The 12,786-nt window shown below is 34.3% G+C and overlaps 1 protein-coding gene across 14 annotated transcripts in view; it reads left to right on the top strand.

Moving 5' to 3' along the window:
- ZNF280D (zinc finger protein 280D) overlaps positions 1-12,786 on the top strand; it is a 197,011-nt gene that overhangs the window by 160,071 nt on the left and 24,154 nt on the right. For all 14 annotated transcript variants that reach the window (XM_063596668.1, XM_063596672.1, XM_034938820.3 and 11 more), the window contains 4 exons: positions 113-420; positions 563-703; positions 8,619-8,681; positions 12,602-12,720. In XM_063596668.1, the coding sequence (XP_063452738.1) occupies positions 113-420; positions 563-703; positions 8,619-8,681; positions 12,602-12,720 (631 nt within the window). The remainder of the gene's footprint in view (positions 1-112; positions 421-562; positions 704-8,618; positions 8,682-12,601; positions 12,721-12,786) is intronic.

Here is a 12,786-nt window from a genome sequence, read left to right as displayed (position 1 = left end):
TTATATGTGCTTTTTTCAAAATTCTTGATTTTTAACTATTTTTGTACCATGATATTTTAATATTAATGTACTGATTAATCTCTTAAAGCAAATCTTCTCTTTATTTTTGTAGGTTACTATTCGAGCTTCAGTTGGACCTCTGCAATCAGGAGCTTCACCTACACCTTCCATTAGTGCAAGTGCTTCTACCCTTCAGCTCTCACCTCCAAGGACTAAAAATATAACTGCTAAAAATCCTGCAAAATCTAATACAAGTAAACCTAATACAATCAAATCCAACGCAAGTAAACCTAATACAAGTAAGCCTAATGGAAGTAAATCTAAATACAAACCAAAAATCTCTAATATGCAAAAGAAACAAAGCACATTGGCTAGTAGCAATAAAAAAAGTAAAGTCAATACAGCATTGAGGAATTTAAGGTAATCTTTTATTCCTGATATACAATATAATTTAAACTTAAGTATAAAAACTTATACTTTAGTTAAGAGAACATTATTAAGGCTCTTCCTTATTATTTTTGTTTTAAAATATATTTTTATCATTTTTTTATGTCTCCCTAAGGTATCGTCGGGGCATTCACAAATGCATTGAGTGTTGTTCCGAAATAAAAGATTTTGCAAACCACTTTCCTACGTATGTCCACTGTAGTTTTTGCAGATACAACACTAGCTGTAGCAAAGCCTATGTAAATCATATGATGAGGTAAGATGAATTAAATGTGTAAATTGCCAATTAAAATTATAGTTCAGCAAGTTTCTGTTTCAAAAACAAAGTTATCCTATTAGAAGCCAGTTTTTCTCTTCAAGGAGCTAAAAGGATCTAACAATAAGGAACTTTTAGGATATTGCCTGGTCCTATTTCTCAGCATAGTAACCAGAAATTATGGGACTAAAATTGTAAGAAAAATTAAGCTAATGAAATTAGAATAGGTTTGTTAGGGTAATAGTTTTTCTTTTTTATTTTTTTTGAGATGGAGTCTCGCTCTGTTGCCCAGGCTGGAGTGCAGTGGCATCAGCTCACTGAAACCTCTGCCTCCCAGGTTCAAGCAATTCCCCTGCCTTCGCCTCCTGAGTAGCTGGGACAACAGGTGTGAGCCACCATGCCTGGCTAATTTTTGGATTTTTAGTAGAGACAGGGTTTCACCATGTTGGCCAGGCTGGACTCAAACTGCTGACCTCAAGTGATCTGCCCGCCTTGGCCTCCCAAAGTGCTGGGATTACAAGCATGAGCCATTGCACCCGGCTGGGAAATAGTTTTTCCATGGAACTTTTTATTGCCCCATTGGTGTTTCAATAATGGTTATTTTCCAACAGAATTTTAAATTTTTAAATATATTTACTAAATAAATACTTGTAATCTCATGAGCGTCGTCCTCCTTTTTTTTTTTTTTTTTTTGTTTTGAGACGGAGTCTCGCTCTGTCGCCCAGGCTGGAGTGGCGTCATCCTCTTTAAAGCAGTCACTTTGAGAGACTTTAAGATTTTCAGTGGAGTCTGTTTCTCTTTCTGTATTCCAACTGTCTTTTTATCCATCTGTCAGGCCATCTATACTTGCATCCATTCAGTGAAAATGAGACACCATTCCACCATGATGCCACTTTTGGAATTCTTTTTCATTAATTCATTCAACTTAGATTATTTGAGTACTTACTATTTACACTATGTTAGGAAAAAGCCTTCAGAGTCTGCATTATTTTCATTTTTAGATCTCATTAGGGGAATACTTTATTCCTTCAGAATGGGTTTGTATTTTTTTTAAGTAGGCAAAAGTTGTTTAGATATAAACCTGAGAGTTTGCTTATTCAAAGTAAGTTTATTCAATTTTTGTTTAAAATTAGAATTAATGTATTATAAGTGACTTTCTTGCAGATTACACATGACTTCTCTGTTACTTGCTGGTCATTATCAGCTACTGCTTTCAAGGATTCTTCTACCTTTCTTGGTGGCTTCAGCACTTCTCTCGGTTTTCCCGTGTCTTCATGGTTGGCCTGACCTCATGGTATCTTGCTTCTTTAGTGCCAGCATTTCACATCAACTTTTAAGTTCATTTACTGTCTTTTTTTTTCTTGAAACTACAGTACTATTTAAATCTCTTCCTATAAACTGTTCATTCCTTTTGGATTTCTATTACCCCATGATGTTCAGGGCTTTGACTCCTTTTTCCAGCCTAGTAGCACCCATCTTAATTTTGTAGTCAACCTTACTCTCAGGATCATCTGTTTTGATTGTGGCTTTTTGTCCTAGAATCCTTTACATCTTTAGTCATGCTCACTGGCATAAAGGCCAAGGTAAGATTTGAACCTCTTCTCTTTTGAACTTTCTCTGTGCTCACTTCTAGACTATCAAATGGTCCTTGATTTAGTCAACTCTGATTTCAAAAACTTTAATTCTGATTAGGTCTTATTTTTTTAAAAAAGATCTCTTTATTTTTACCTGCAACATTTGTTTAATCCTTCTTCAGTACCCTAAAGATTTTATTTTAGTTTCTCAGTTGTTAACTTGGCCTATTAATTAGTCAATTGTAGGTCATCCTTTTTATTTTTCCTAAAATTAACTCTTTTCAACCCCACGTATTTTTCCTGTTACCTTCAATCAGACATTAATCTTAAAAATCTAACATGTCTCACTTCCCCATTAACTGTCCTTTCTCCCCCAGTTCACCATGACCATATTCAGTTAACTTGGATCTTCATCTCTTTCTCTCTATATGGTTCCTTCTGCTTACAAACATTTTCAGGTATTTAAAAAATTTTTTGGAAGAGGACAGTTTGTCCCAACTGCCTGTTTTCCTTATTTCTTGTCTTCCGTTTTACCATTAACATTTGTAAAAAGTGTTTGCTACCAGCTTTATTGTGATTCATTTGTTTACCTTTTGAGTATTGCCCCCACCTACCAACTAACATTCCTCTTTTAAAAATTATCTGTTATGAACATATCACCATATTTACTCCGTATTTTTCATTCTTACTCCTCTGTGACTTCTTTAGAGTATTTGACATTGTTGTCACTCACTTTTTAAAACTTAATTTGTTTAATGTTCCTGACAGCCATGTGAAATTAATTAATTTAAAAATTTTTATAGAGACTACTTCATATTTGTGGAGTACATGTGATATTTTGTTACAAGCATACAATATGTAATAAACCCAGGGATATCCATCACTTCCAATTTTATCATTTCTTCATTTCTTCTTCTTTTTCTTTTTTTGTGAGATGGGGTCTCACTCTGTCACCCCAGAGTGCTAGGTCTTGCAGTCAAAGCTCACTGCAACCTCAAACTCCTGGGCTGAAGTGATCCTCCTGTGTTAGCCTCCTGAGTAGCCATATAGGTGTGTGCCACCATGCCCAGCTACATTTATCATTTCTTTGTGATGGGAACATTCAAAATATACTCTTCTAATTAGTTTGCAATATACAAGAAATTCTTGTTCATTGTCATCACACACAGCTCTTAGTGTCATATGGAACTAAAAGCTTCCATTGCCACTCTTAGGGTTTGGTAGGTCTTTTTGTCTTTTTCTCAACCTCAGTGGTACCCTAGCTTCCCTCATTGCATTAGGCGCATCCCACTGAATGGCGAACTCTTCTCTGCAGTGTTGATTCTTGTTAGAAGTTTGAGGTTTATATATACAGAAGCCTGATTTTCTCCAAAGCACGAGAACCTTTAATTCCTATCCCGTACTAACTCTGTAGCCTCTCAATTGGTCTTTTTCCCTTTGGTCTCATACCTGCCCCAATCCATCCCTGTAAGTTGGTTAATCTTCCACAGAGTATAGTTTCTTCCATATTAATTTTCTTTCTTTTTTCCTTTTTTTTTTTTTTTTTTTTTTTGAGAAAGGGTCTCACTCCAACCCAGGCTGGAGTGCAGTGGCTCCATCACAGTTCACTACAGCCTCAACCTTCTGGGCTCAGGTGATCCTCCCACCTCAGCGTCTTGAGTAGCTGGGACTTACAGGCATGCACTACCATGCTCAGATAATTTTTTTTTTTTGTAGAGATGGGATTTTTTTCCATTTTGCCCAGGCTGGTCATGGGCTCCTGGGCTTAAGTGATCTGCCTACTCTAGCCTCCTAAAGTGCAATGATTATAGCTGAGCACCCCCTCTGCACCTGGCCCCATGTTTGTTTTCTACAGTGACTATTTGGTATTCCTTGTTAGTTCCCAGAATGCCCTGTTCCTTCCTCTCAGTTTACCTTCTTTTTTCAAGTGTCTGATCACCACAGCCATTACTTTCTTTGAATTGTGTACTATTCATCTATTTTGCCTTTTTTTTTTTTTTTTTGAGACAGAGTCTTGCTCTGTCACCTGTCACCCAGGCTGGAGTGCAGTGGCAAGATCTTGGCTCACTGCAACCTCCACCTCCCAGGTTCACGCAATTCTCCTGCCTCAGCCTCCCAAGTAGCTGTGATTACAGGTGCCGCCAACATGCCCAGCTAATTTTTGTATTTTTAGTAGAGATGGGCTTTTACCATGTTGTCCAGGCTGGTCTCAAACTCCTGACCTCAGGTGATCCACCCGCCTCGGCCTCCCAAAGTGCTGGGTTACAGGCATGAGCCACCGTGCCTGGCCCTATTTTGCCTTTTATTGTATTTATTTGTGTTTGTATTATCTTCTTGAGAAGAAGGGAGTCTTTGTATTTATCATATCACCTAGCACATTACAAACTGCAGGTGATAGTCATTATTTGTTTTAATTATAAAAGGTCCTAAATAAAATCTCAGAAGAAGGTGTTCAAAAATCTTGAAGCAGTTGGAGTATTGTTGGAGTAAGATCTTTTCAAAGAAAAGCGTCATTAAATGTGTAATTTTTAATTTTTTTAAGCAGCATTTTTTAGGTTCAGTTCTTTAAATTATTGTACCTTATTGGCTTATAGCTTTTAGGTAGTAATAGAAATTATCTGAAAAAAATGCACATAAATTGCTCTATAATGTTGCTATTATTCCTCAAAATGATGTATAAGAAGCATTTTTCTTTACATAAAAGAGAATTAAGTTAACATACATAAGCAGTATCTCTTTTTTGTAGCAGAGTTTTATTATTTCAACCAGGTTCATGTATTTTATTATGTACCTACTAGGAAGGTATTTAATACAATTTGCTAAGAAGTATGGCAAACTGGGGGTGAAGAATCAAACAAGTCTGGATTTGAATCCAACCTTCACTCTATACATGTGGAACTTTGAACAAATTACTTAATTTGACTCTCAGATTGCATTTCTTGAAAAGAAAGTTATTGTGATTTTTAGAAAAACTGTATTAAAGTGCTTAATAACAATTTGCACTTAAGAGATATTCAAGTAATGATAGCTATTAATTTCTAAGTTGTCATCATTAGGATTGCGGGAGTTCTTGACTGTAATTTTCACAATTTAGAAGGGGAAATAAATTTACCTAGGTTATTGTGATAAACAAATGACTATGAAAGTACAGAGGAGGTAAAGATGAAATCTTTAAACAAGAAATAAGGGAAGATTTTCTGTAAATTTCACTTAGGCCTTGAGGGATGATTTTTTAAATTTCCAAGGAAAAAGAAAGCTAGTATAAAAATTTGTTTCTTACATAGTAGGTACGACAGAGTACTGAATTTTAAAAAGGTCTGCTTGACTTCATTATAAATTTTACAGAAATTTATTGACACTAAATGATAATCATAGGACTAGTTAGACTATTATGTCTTCTGCCTACAGTTTTCCCCCTTTTTTCCAGTTCATCCTTTCTTTTGCTGTAGGCAAATCTGGTCAGGTCATTCTTTGGCCTAAAGTCCTTTCCTAACATTGATAGAATGAACTTCAGATTTTCTGGAAAATATAACACCTTTCCATATCAAATTCCTAACTACTTTTCAACTCCTTCAACTCCTTTTATTCTCTTGAAAATTCTTCTATATCTTCACAGTTACTCTTTGCTTTGCCTGGAAGTGAAGCAGTAAGAATCTTCTAACTGCAGTGAACTCCTAATTGTTAGCTGGCTTCTACCCCATCTGTCTTGCAGCTTTCCTTCATGCAACCACAAACTCTGTATGTGTCACTATTGACTTTTATCTTGTGTTAATTATTTATGAATATGTATTCATTGATTTAGCAAATATTTTTTGGGCATTCATTCTGTGCCATCCCCTTTCTCCCCCAAACACTCCCCCCAAGCAACCATAAACTCTAGGGCAGGCAGCTTGCCTTTCTTGTTGTATCATCGGCCTCTAGTCTAATGTCTTAAAATTTTTAAGGAAATTGTTCCTTTTATGTTTCTTGGAAAGTAAGGTTGTTACTTATGTGGAATCAAGATTATGAAGAAAATATGATTAGAGGAGGTTTTTGACCTCAGTTTTCTAGAGGTATAATTTATACACAATAAAATTCACCTGTTTTTAGAGAATTGCTTAATGAGTTTTGATAATTATATACTGTCAGCTAATCAGGTAAGGGCTTTTTTTTAAAAATTAGGTTTTAACATTATATTTTTACTATATTGTAATAAAAAACCTTTCTTAGATTTATTTCTATATTGCTATTACCTTTATGGAGAGCTAATAGGAAGAAGGGTAGTATTTTTTTTTCCTTTTTATGTGTGAGCTGTGAATTCACTTTTCCCTTCCTGTGATACACAAAACTATAAGTATGGAATTAAATACAGAGAAATCAAGCAGGTGGTAGAAATCCCTTTTAATAGATGAGAAACTCTAAAACAATTCAGGTAACTAAAAATTTAAAATGGTCAACATTATGATATGGTATAAGTTGTAGACAAATGCAGAGGCTATCAAAAGACCCTATACTATAAGATTTTCTCTCCTCTTATATTTAATAGATAAATAAACCAAAAATAGCCTGCTTGTTTGAAGAGAAAGAATAAAGAGCTTTTAAATCTCGTTTAAAAATAACTTATTTTGGTTCACATGTTTTAGTAATCAAACAAAATCTTGGACTTATTTCTCTGAGGAAATATAGTTGTGTATACAAGTTTTTGCATATAATTTCAGGGCTTCCCAACTTCCCAATGTACTCTTCTAACAAAACTTTGTTTTTGTGATACCATCTTAAATTTGTAAACTCTAATAGTAATTACTCCTAGGTTGAAGAAATGACTATTAGAAATCCGAGGATATTTTCTGGGGATTATAGCTAGTGACACATACAGAGTCTGTGATTGCATGAAGGAAAGCTGCAGATAGATGGGTAGGAATATATGTATATATATATATTTTTTTCCTTTTTTTTCCTATACATGCATGTGGTGCTGGGGACAATTACGTTGTATCTGAGAGTAAGCATTGACCCAGGTGTGTTGGCTGCTGTTTCTTAAACTTTAGCGTGTGTGTGAATCACTGAAAATGCTTGTTAAAGCAAATTCCTGAGCTCCTCTGCCCTTTGTAGGTTGAGGGGTTGTCACGGGGGATGGGGTTGTTGGTGGGGGAAGACTACATTTTGAAATACAGTAGTCCCCCTTATCTGCTGGGGTATATATTCCAAGACCCCCCAGTGAACGCCTGAAATTGTGGATAGTATTAAGCTCTATGTGTACTATACTTTTTTTTCCTATACATACTATGTATAATAAAGGTTTATTTATAAATTACACACAGTAAGATAATTAACAACAATAGAACAATTATAATAACAATATACTGTAATAAAAATTATATGAATATAGTCTGTCTCTCTTAAAATATGTTATTGTGCTGTATGTGGGTAACAGAAGGCACAGAAAGTGAAATGTGGTTAACGGTGGTGAGGAGGGACAACTGTAAGCTGTTAGGTGATATTTACGCTTTTGGTCTAATACTGGCTTTCTAGTACAGGAAACTTTCCTTACTGGAATTAAAAAGGGTATATAGAAGCTATTATCATGGGCTACAAAATTGGGTTAGTTTTCTTTTCTGTGCTTAGAGGAAACATTGTTTTAACTCATGAGTTCCTTTTTTTTTTTTTTTTTTTTTTTAATAAAAAACACTCTACTAGAAAGCCAGGCTCGGTGGCCTCCCTCTGTAGTTTCAGCTACCCAGGAGACTGAGGCAGAAAGATCACTTGAGCCCAGGAGTTTGATTCCAACTGGGCAACATAGTGAGATCCATCTCTTAAGAAGAAAAAAAGTCTACTAGTAATTACAAGGAACACTGTAAATGTTTGAATTTACAGATGGTAAACAGTGGCATTTAGCTCAAGTTCTGTTTACTTCCCAGATCATTTGGATCCTACCCCACTCCCCCTACACAAACATGTTAAAATTGGAGAGTAATAAAAAAGAATTACTATTAATAACTTCATATTGTAGCACACGTGTTATTAACAAAAATTTAGAATTGTTTTCAACTCAGTAAATCAAAATATGTAATTTGATGCTCTTTACATTTTCTTAATTCTCAGTATTTCCTTTTTTAATATAATGGTAAGGTACAGTGCTAACCATCTAAGAATATGCCTAGGAAAATAGTGTCATTAGACTATAATAGGTAAAATGGAATATTAGATAAAATATTGAATTAAATGGGACAGGCATTATTTTATTATTTACATTATAATCTTTTATTGAAAACTAGAAACTTAAGTATGGACTTGAAATATAGTTATAAATTAATGTGACTTATTGTATAATAAAATTTTTACTATCTCTTTTGTTTCTCCAGCTTTCATAGTAACCGTCCAAGCAAAAGGTTTTGTATTTTTAAGAAGCATTCAGAAAATCTCAGGTAACTAGTTGATCTTTTTTTTACTCTTTCTATTGAAAAATTGTAATGACTTAAATTTTTTTTAACACAACAGCTTTATTGAGGTAGAATTAGCATACCATACAATTTATGTGTTTATAGGTTTTAGGATATTCACAGAGTTGTGCAGCAATCACCAGTTAGTTTTGGTACATTTTTATCACTCCAGAAAGAAACCCTGTACCCATTACTGGTCATTCCCATTTCTCTCCAGCTCTCCCCATCCCTGAACAACAACTAGTCTACTTTCTGTCTGTGTAATATTTGCCCATTCTGGACATTTCATATAAAAAATGATACATGATGTGGTCCTCTGTGGCTTCTTTCATTTAGCATAATGTTTTCAAAATTCATCTATGTTGTAGCATGTATCAATATTTCATTGTTAAAAATTGCTGCATAACCCATTGTAAAGATACATCATAGTTTATTTATTTAGATTGTTTTCATTTTGAGGCCCTTATGAATAATACTACTGTGAACATGTGTGTGCATGTTTTTGTATGGACATGTATTTTTATTTCTCTTTAGTATATACTTATGATTGGAATTGCTGGTCTGTTTGATAACTCCATGCTGAGCCTTTGAGGAGGCACCAGACTGTTTTCCAAAGTAGCTCCACTATTTTACATTCCCACCAGCAGTGTTTGAGGGTTCCAATTTCTCCACATATTTGCCAACACTTTTTATTATCTCTTTTTGATTATAGTCACCCTAATGTGTATAAAGTGGTATCTCATTGTGGTTTGCTATAACTTTTTTTAAACCTGATATTAGGGTACCTAATTTGAAAATATAAATGATTGCTACTGGACATTAGAGAGTTGTGTTCATTGTATTCTTAGACCAGAAGTATGATTAGCCATTGTTCTCTTGCTGAATTTATTTCAGTGGAAAGGTGGTGTCCAGAGGAAACCTTGATGCGTTTGCATTGTAAAATGAGAACAAAAATAAGGCTCGCCAACAATATTTGAACATTAAAAAGATAGCTAAGCTATCTCGTAAAGGAATGAACACTTTTTTAGTTTTGAAGTAAATTTCCTTTAACCATTGGAATTCTTGAAATCAGTATATGATTTTTATAATTCTAATATTTTCTTTTGAAAATAAAGAGAATTATACAATTTTACTATACAGAAAGAACTGTTGATAAAATTTTCTAAAGGCATTGATAGTTATCTTTGGTTATACCACACACTTAGAATCCACTGAGCGCTATTGTTTCATATTCTTCTGATTTCTTGAACTTTCTTTGTTTATTTTATGTTGCCATTGCTCCTTGAAATGTCAGTGTCTTTGTTCCACCAAGCTGATCTGTAGAGATAAGTTTAGCCAATACTTATTTTGATGCTTTTGATTAGTGGAAAATGTAGAAGAGGGGATGGTATGTCTCAAGACCTTTGCATTTATTATTTCCTATGCCTAGTTTGCTTTCCCCCAGATATTGTATGGTTAGCTCTTTTGTCTCCTTTAGGCCTCTACTTTGATTGAGTGAGTCTTTCCTTGACTACAAAATTTAAAACTGTATCCTCTTCCCTTTGCTTTATCCCAGCATTCCCTATCTCCTGTTTATGTTTTACTTTTCTCTAGATCATCTAACATACTTTTATTTTACTTGCTTATTGCCTATGTTCTCTCACTATATTGTGTGTGGTTTGGTTTTTTTGTCTGTGCCTGGCACATAGTAGGCACTTAGTAAATATTTGTTGAATAAATTAATGTATATATTGAAAATGATGTACGTGGAAAATAGGTCCCATCTGTGATGTTAGACTAGTAGCTCACTGGGAGAGAAAATATCATTCAATTTTTAAAATGTTAGTACTACTTTTAAAATATTTACTGAATCTAGGGAAATAATTAAGCTACATTAGATGTTACCTTTACTAAAAACAGTTACAAGAGTGAATATGGTTTTATTGCATTCTAAGAATGAGAGTTTAATTCAATTTTTACCTCATTGTTGTCAAGCTCAGTTGTGTGTTTAGTTTCTCAATGAACTATGTGGTTTTAAAGATCTGGGATGTTTTTTCACTAAACCTGGCTAGTCTCAAATTGAAAATTGTTCAATTTCTGTGAATAGAGCTTAGCATATTTATAATTCTATATGACAATGATTAATGTAATTATTCTTATTGAAATAGACTATTCATTCCGTAACTATTTATTACGTATCTGTCTTGCACATAAAGTAGCAGGTCCTGTAAAGATGACAGTGATGAAGCAGTGTTGGAACCAGCCTTCAGGGAATGTACAGTACAGTTTATTGGGTGGGAGTTAAGGTGTGAACATAAATAACTATGAGTTTTAATAAGTGCAATGAGACTTATTTCAGAGAGGAAAAATATTACAGTTCTTGTAGTGATCTGGATAGGTATTAGGCCTACTTGGCTTTAAAGGATGGGTATTGTTTCTACTGGTAGAAGAGGCACGGGGCATTCTAGTTCAATAGACTAAATTTTTTTCAAGAGTTCTGTTTACAATTCAAATTACTTTAGGCAACTTAACATCATTTGTACATTTAACATAATTGATTTTCTTTTAAATAGCACTTCAAATGCTTGGTGTAACAAACTCCCAAGTGCGTAACTCTTATAAGAAATTAAATATATAGTGGCTAAGTTATCTGAAGCATTTTAGTATTTTTACAGGCTTAATATTTTAAAACACCTTTCAGCTAAAAATCACACAAGTCTAAAAGCATTTTAAGTTAGAATCTTAATGTACTTTATGTCAAGTGTATTCAAATACTTCAAATAGCAAATGCTAAACAATTAGATCCAGTGAGGACAAAAACTCTTCCTGTACTCAAAAATAAAGTATTGATAACTAGGGAATTGTTTCCTAACCTCTTTAAACATTTATAATAATTACACATTTCATTTAAGAACTACAGCACTCAGGCCGGGTGCAGTGGCTCACGCCTGTAATCCCAGCACTGGGAGGCCGAGGTGGGCTGATCACAAGGTCAGGAGTTCAAGACCAGCCTGACCAACATGGTGAAACCCCGTCTCTACTAAAAATACAAAAATTAGCCAGGTGTGGTAGCATGAGCCTGTAGTCCCAGCTACTCAGGGGCCTGAGGCAGGAGAATCGCTTGAACCCAGGAGGTGGAGGTTGCAGTGAGCTGAGATCACGCCACTGCACTCCCGCCTGGGTGACAGAGTGAGACTCCCTAGTTCACAGTGCTGAGATGATGAGGAACTCAAGTTTGCAGATTTTAGTATTTTATTAACTACTTTAGCTAGTTCAGTGTTAAGTAAGAATAATACCAACCTTGATGGTTGTAGTGAGAATCAGATGAAATAATAAATGGGAAAACTCTTGACACATAATGTACAATCAATGGTGGCTAAAACGTGATCTGTTTTTAAAGCCTTCCCATTTTTCTTCTGATTTTATCTCCAACTGAATAAAACACCAGATTCTAAGTAAGCTCCATTCGAGCATAGACAGTACTATTTTTTGTTCACCATTATATTCACAATACCTAGTAGTACAGTATATATAAAAATAGCTCCAGTAAATATCAAGTGAATGAATACGCTATGTTCACTTTGCAGATGCGTGGGAGGACAAATAGAATATGACTTGCCTAAGTTACACAAGTTGGTTGTGGAGCCAAGACTGACTCTAGGTCTTCTGACTCCTAACTTTTAACAATTGGTATGACAGGTAAAAGTATAAAATAAATACTTTCTGTAAATAAATGGTAGCATAATTTGGACATGGCTATGTCATTTACCAGAGAATAATTTCAGTTTATGTCAAATTTATATAACAAAAATGGGAAGTTATAGTTATGTATGGCACAAAAAGCAAATTATGGAAAAATAATCATCAAACTTATAAGTGGATTTTCATAAAAGATAAAAATCTTTTTTTAATGCTTTTTTTTTTAGGGGCATTACTCTAGTGTGCCTTAATTGTGATTTCCTAAGTGATGTTTCTGGCTTAGATAATATGGCTACACACTTAAGTCAACATAAAACTCATACTTGCCAAGTTGTAATGCAGAAAGGTACGTATATGTAACTGTGCTACTTTAGATTTTTGACTTTTATTCCAGTATTTTTGGTCATCCACA

The sequence above is a fragment of the Pan paniscus genome, chromosome 16 (genome assembly GCF_029289425.2).
Source record: "Pan paniscus chromosome 16, NHGRI_mPanPan1-v2.0_pri, whole genome shotgun sequence".
Lineage (NCBI taxonomy): Eukaryota > Metazoa > Chordata > Mammalia > Primates > Hominidae > Pan > Pan paniscus.
Note: the sequence above shows the minus strand (reverse complement) of the source record. Positions and strands in the feature narration are given on the sequence as shown.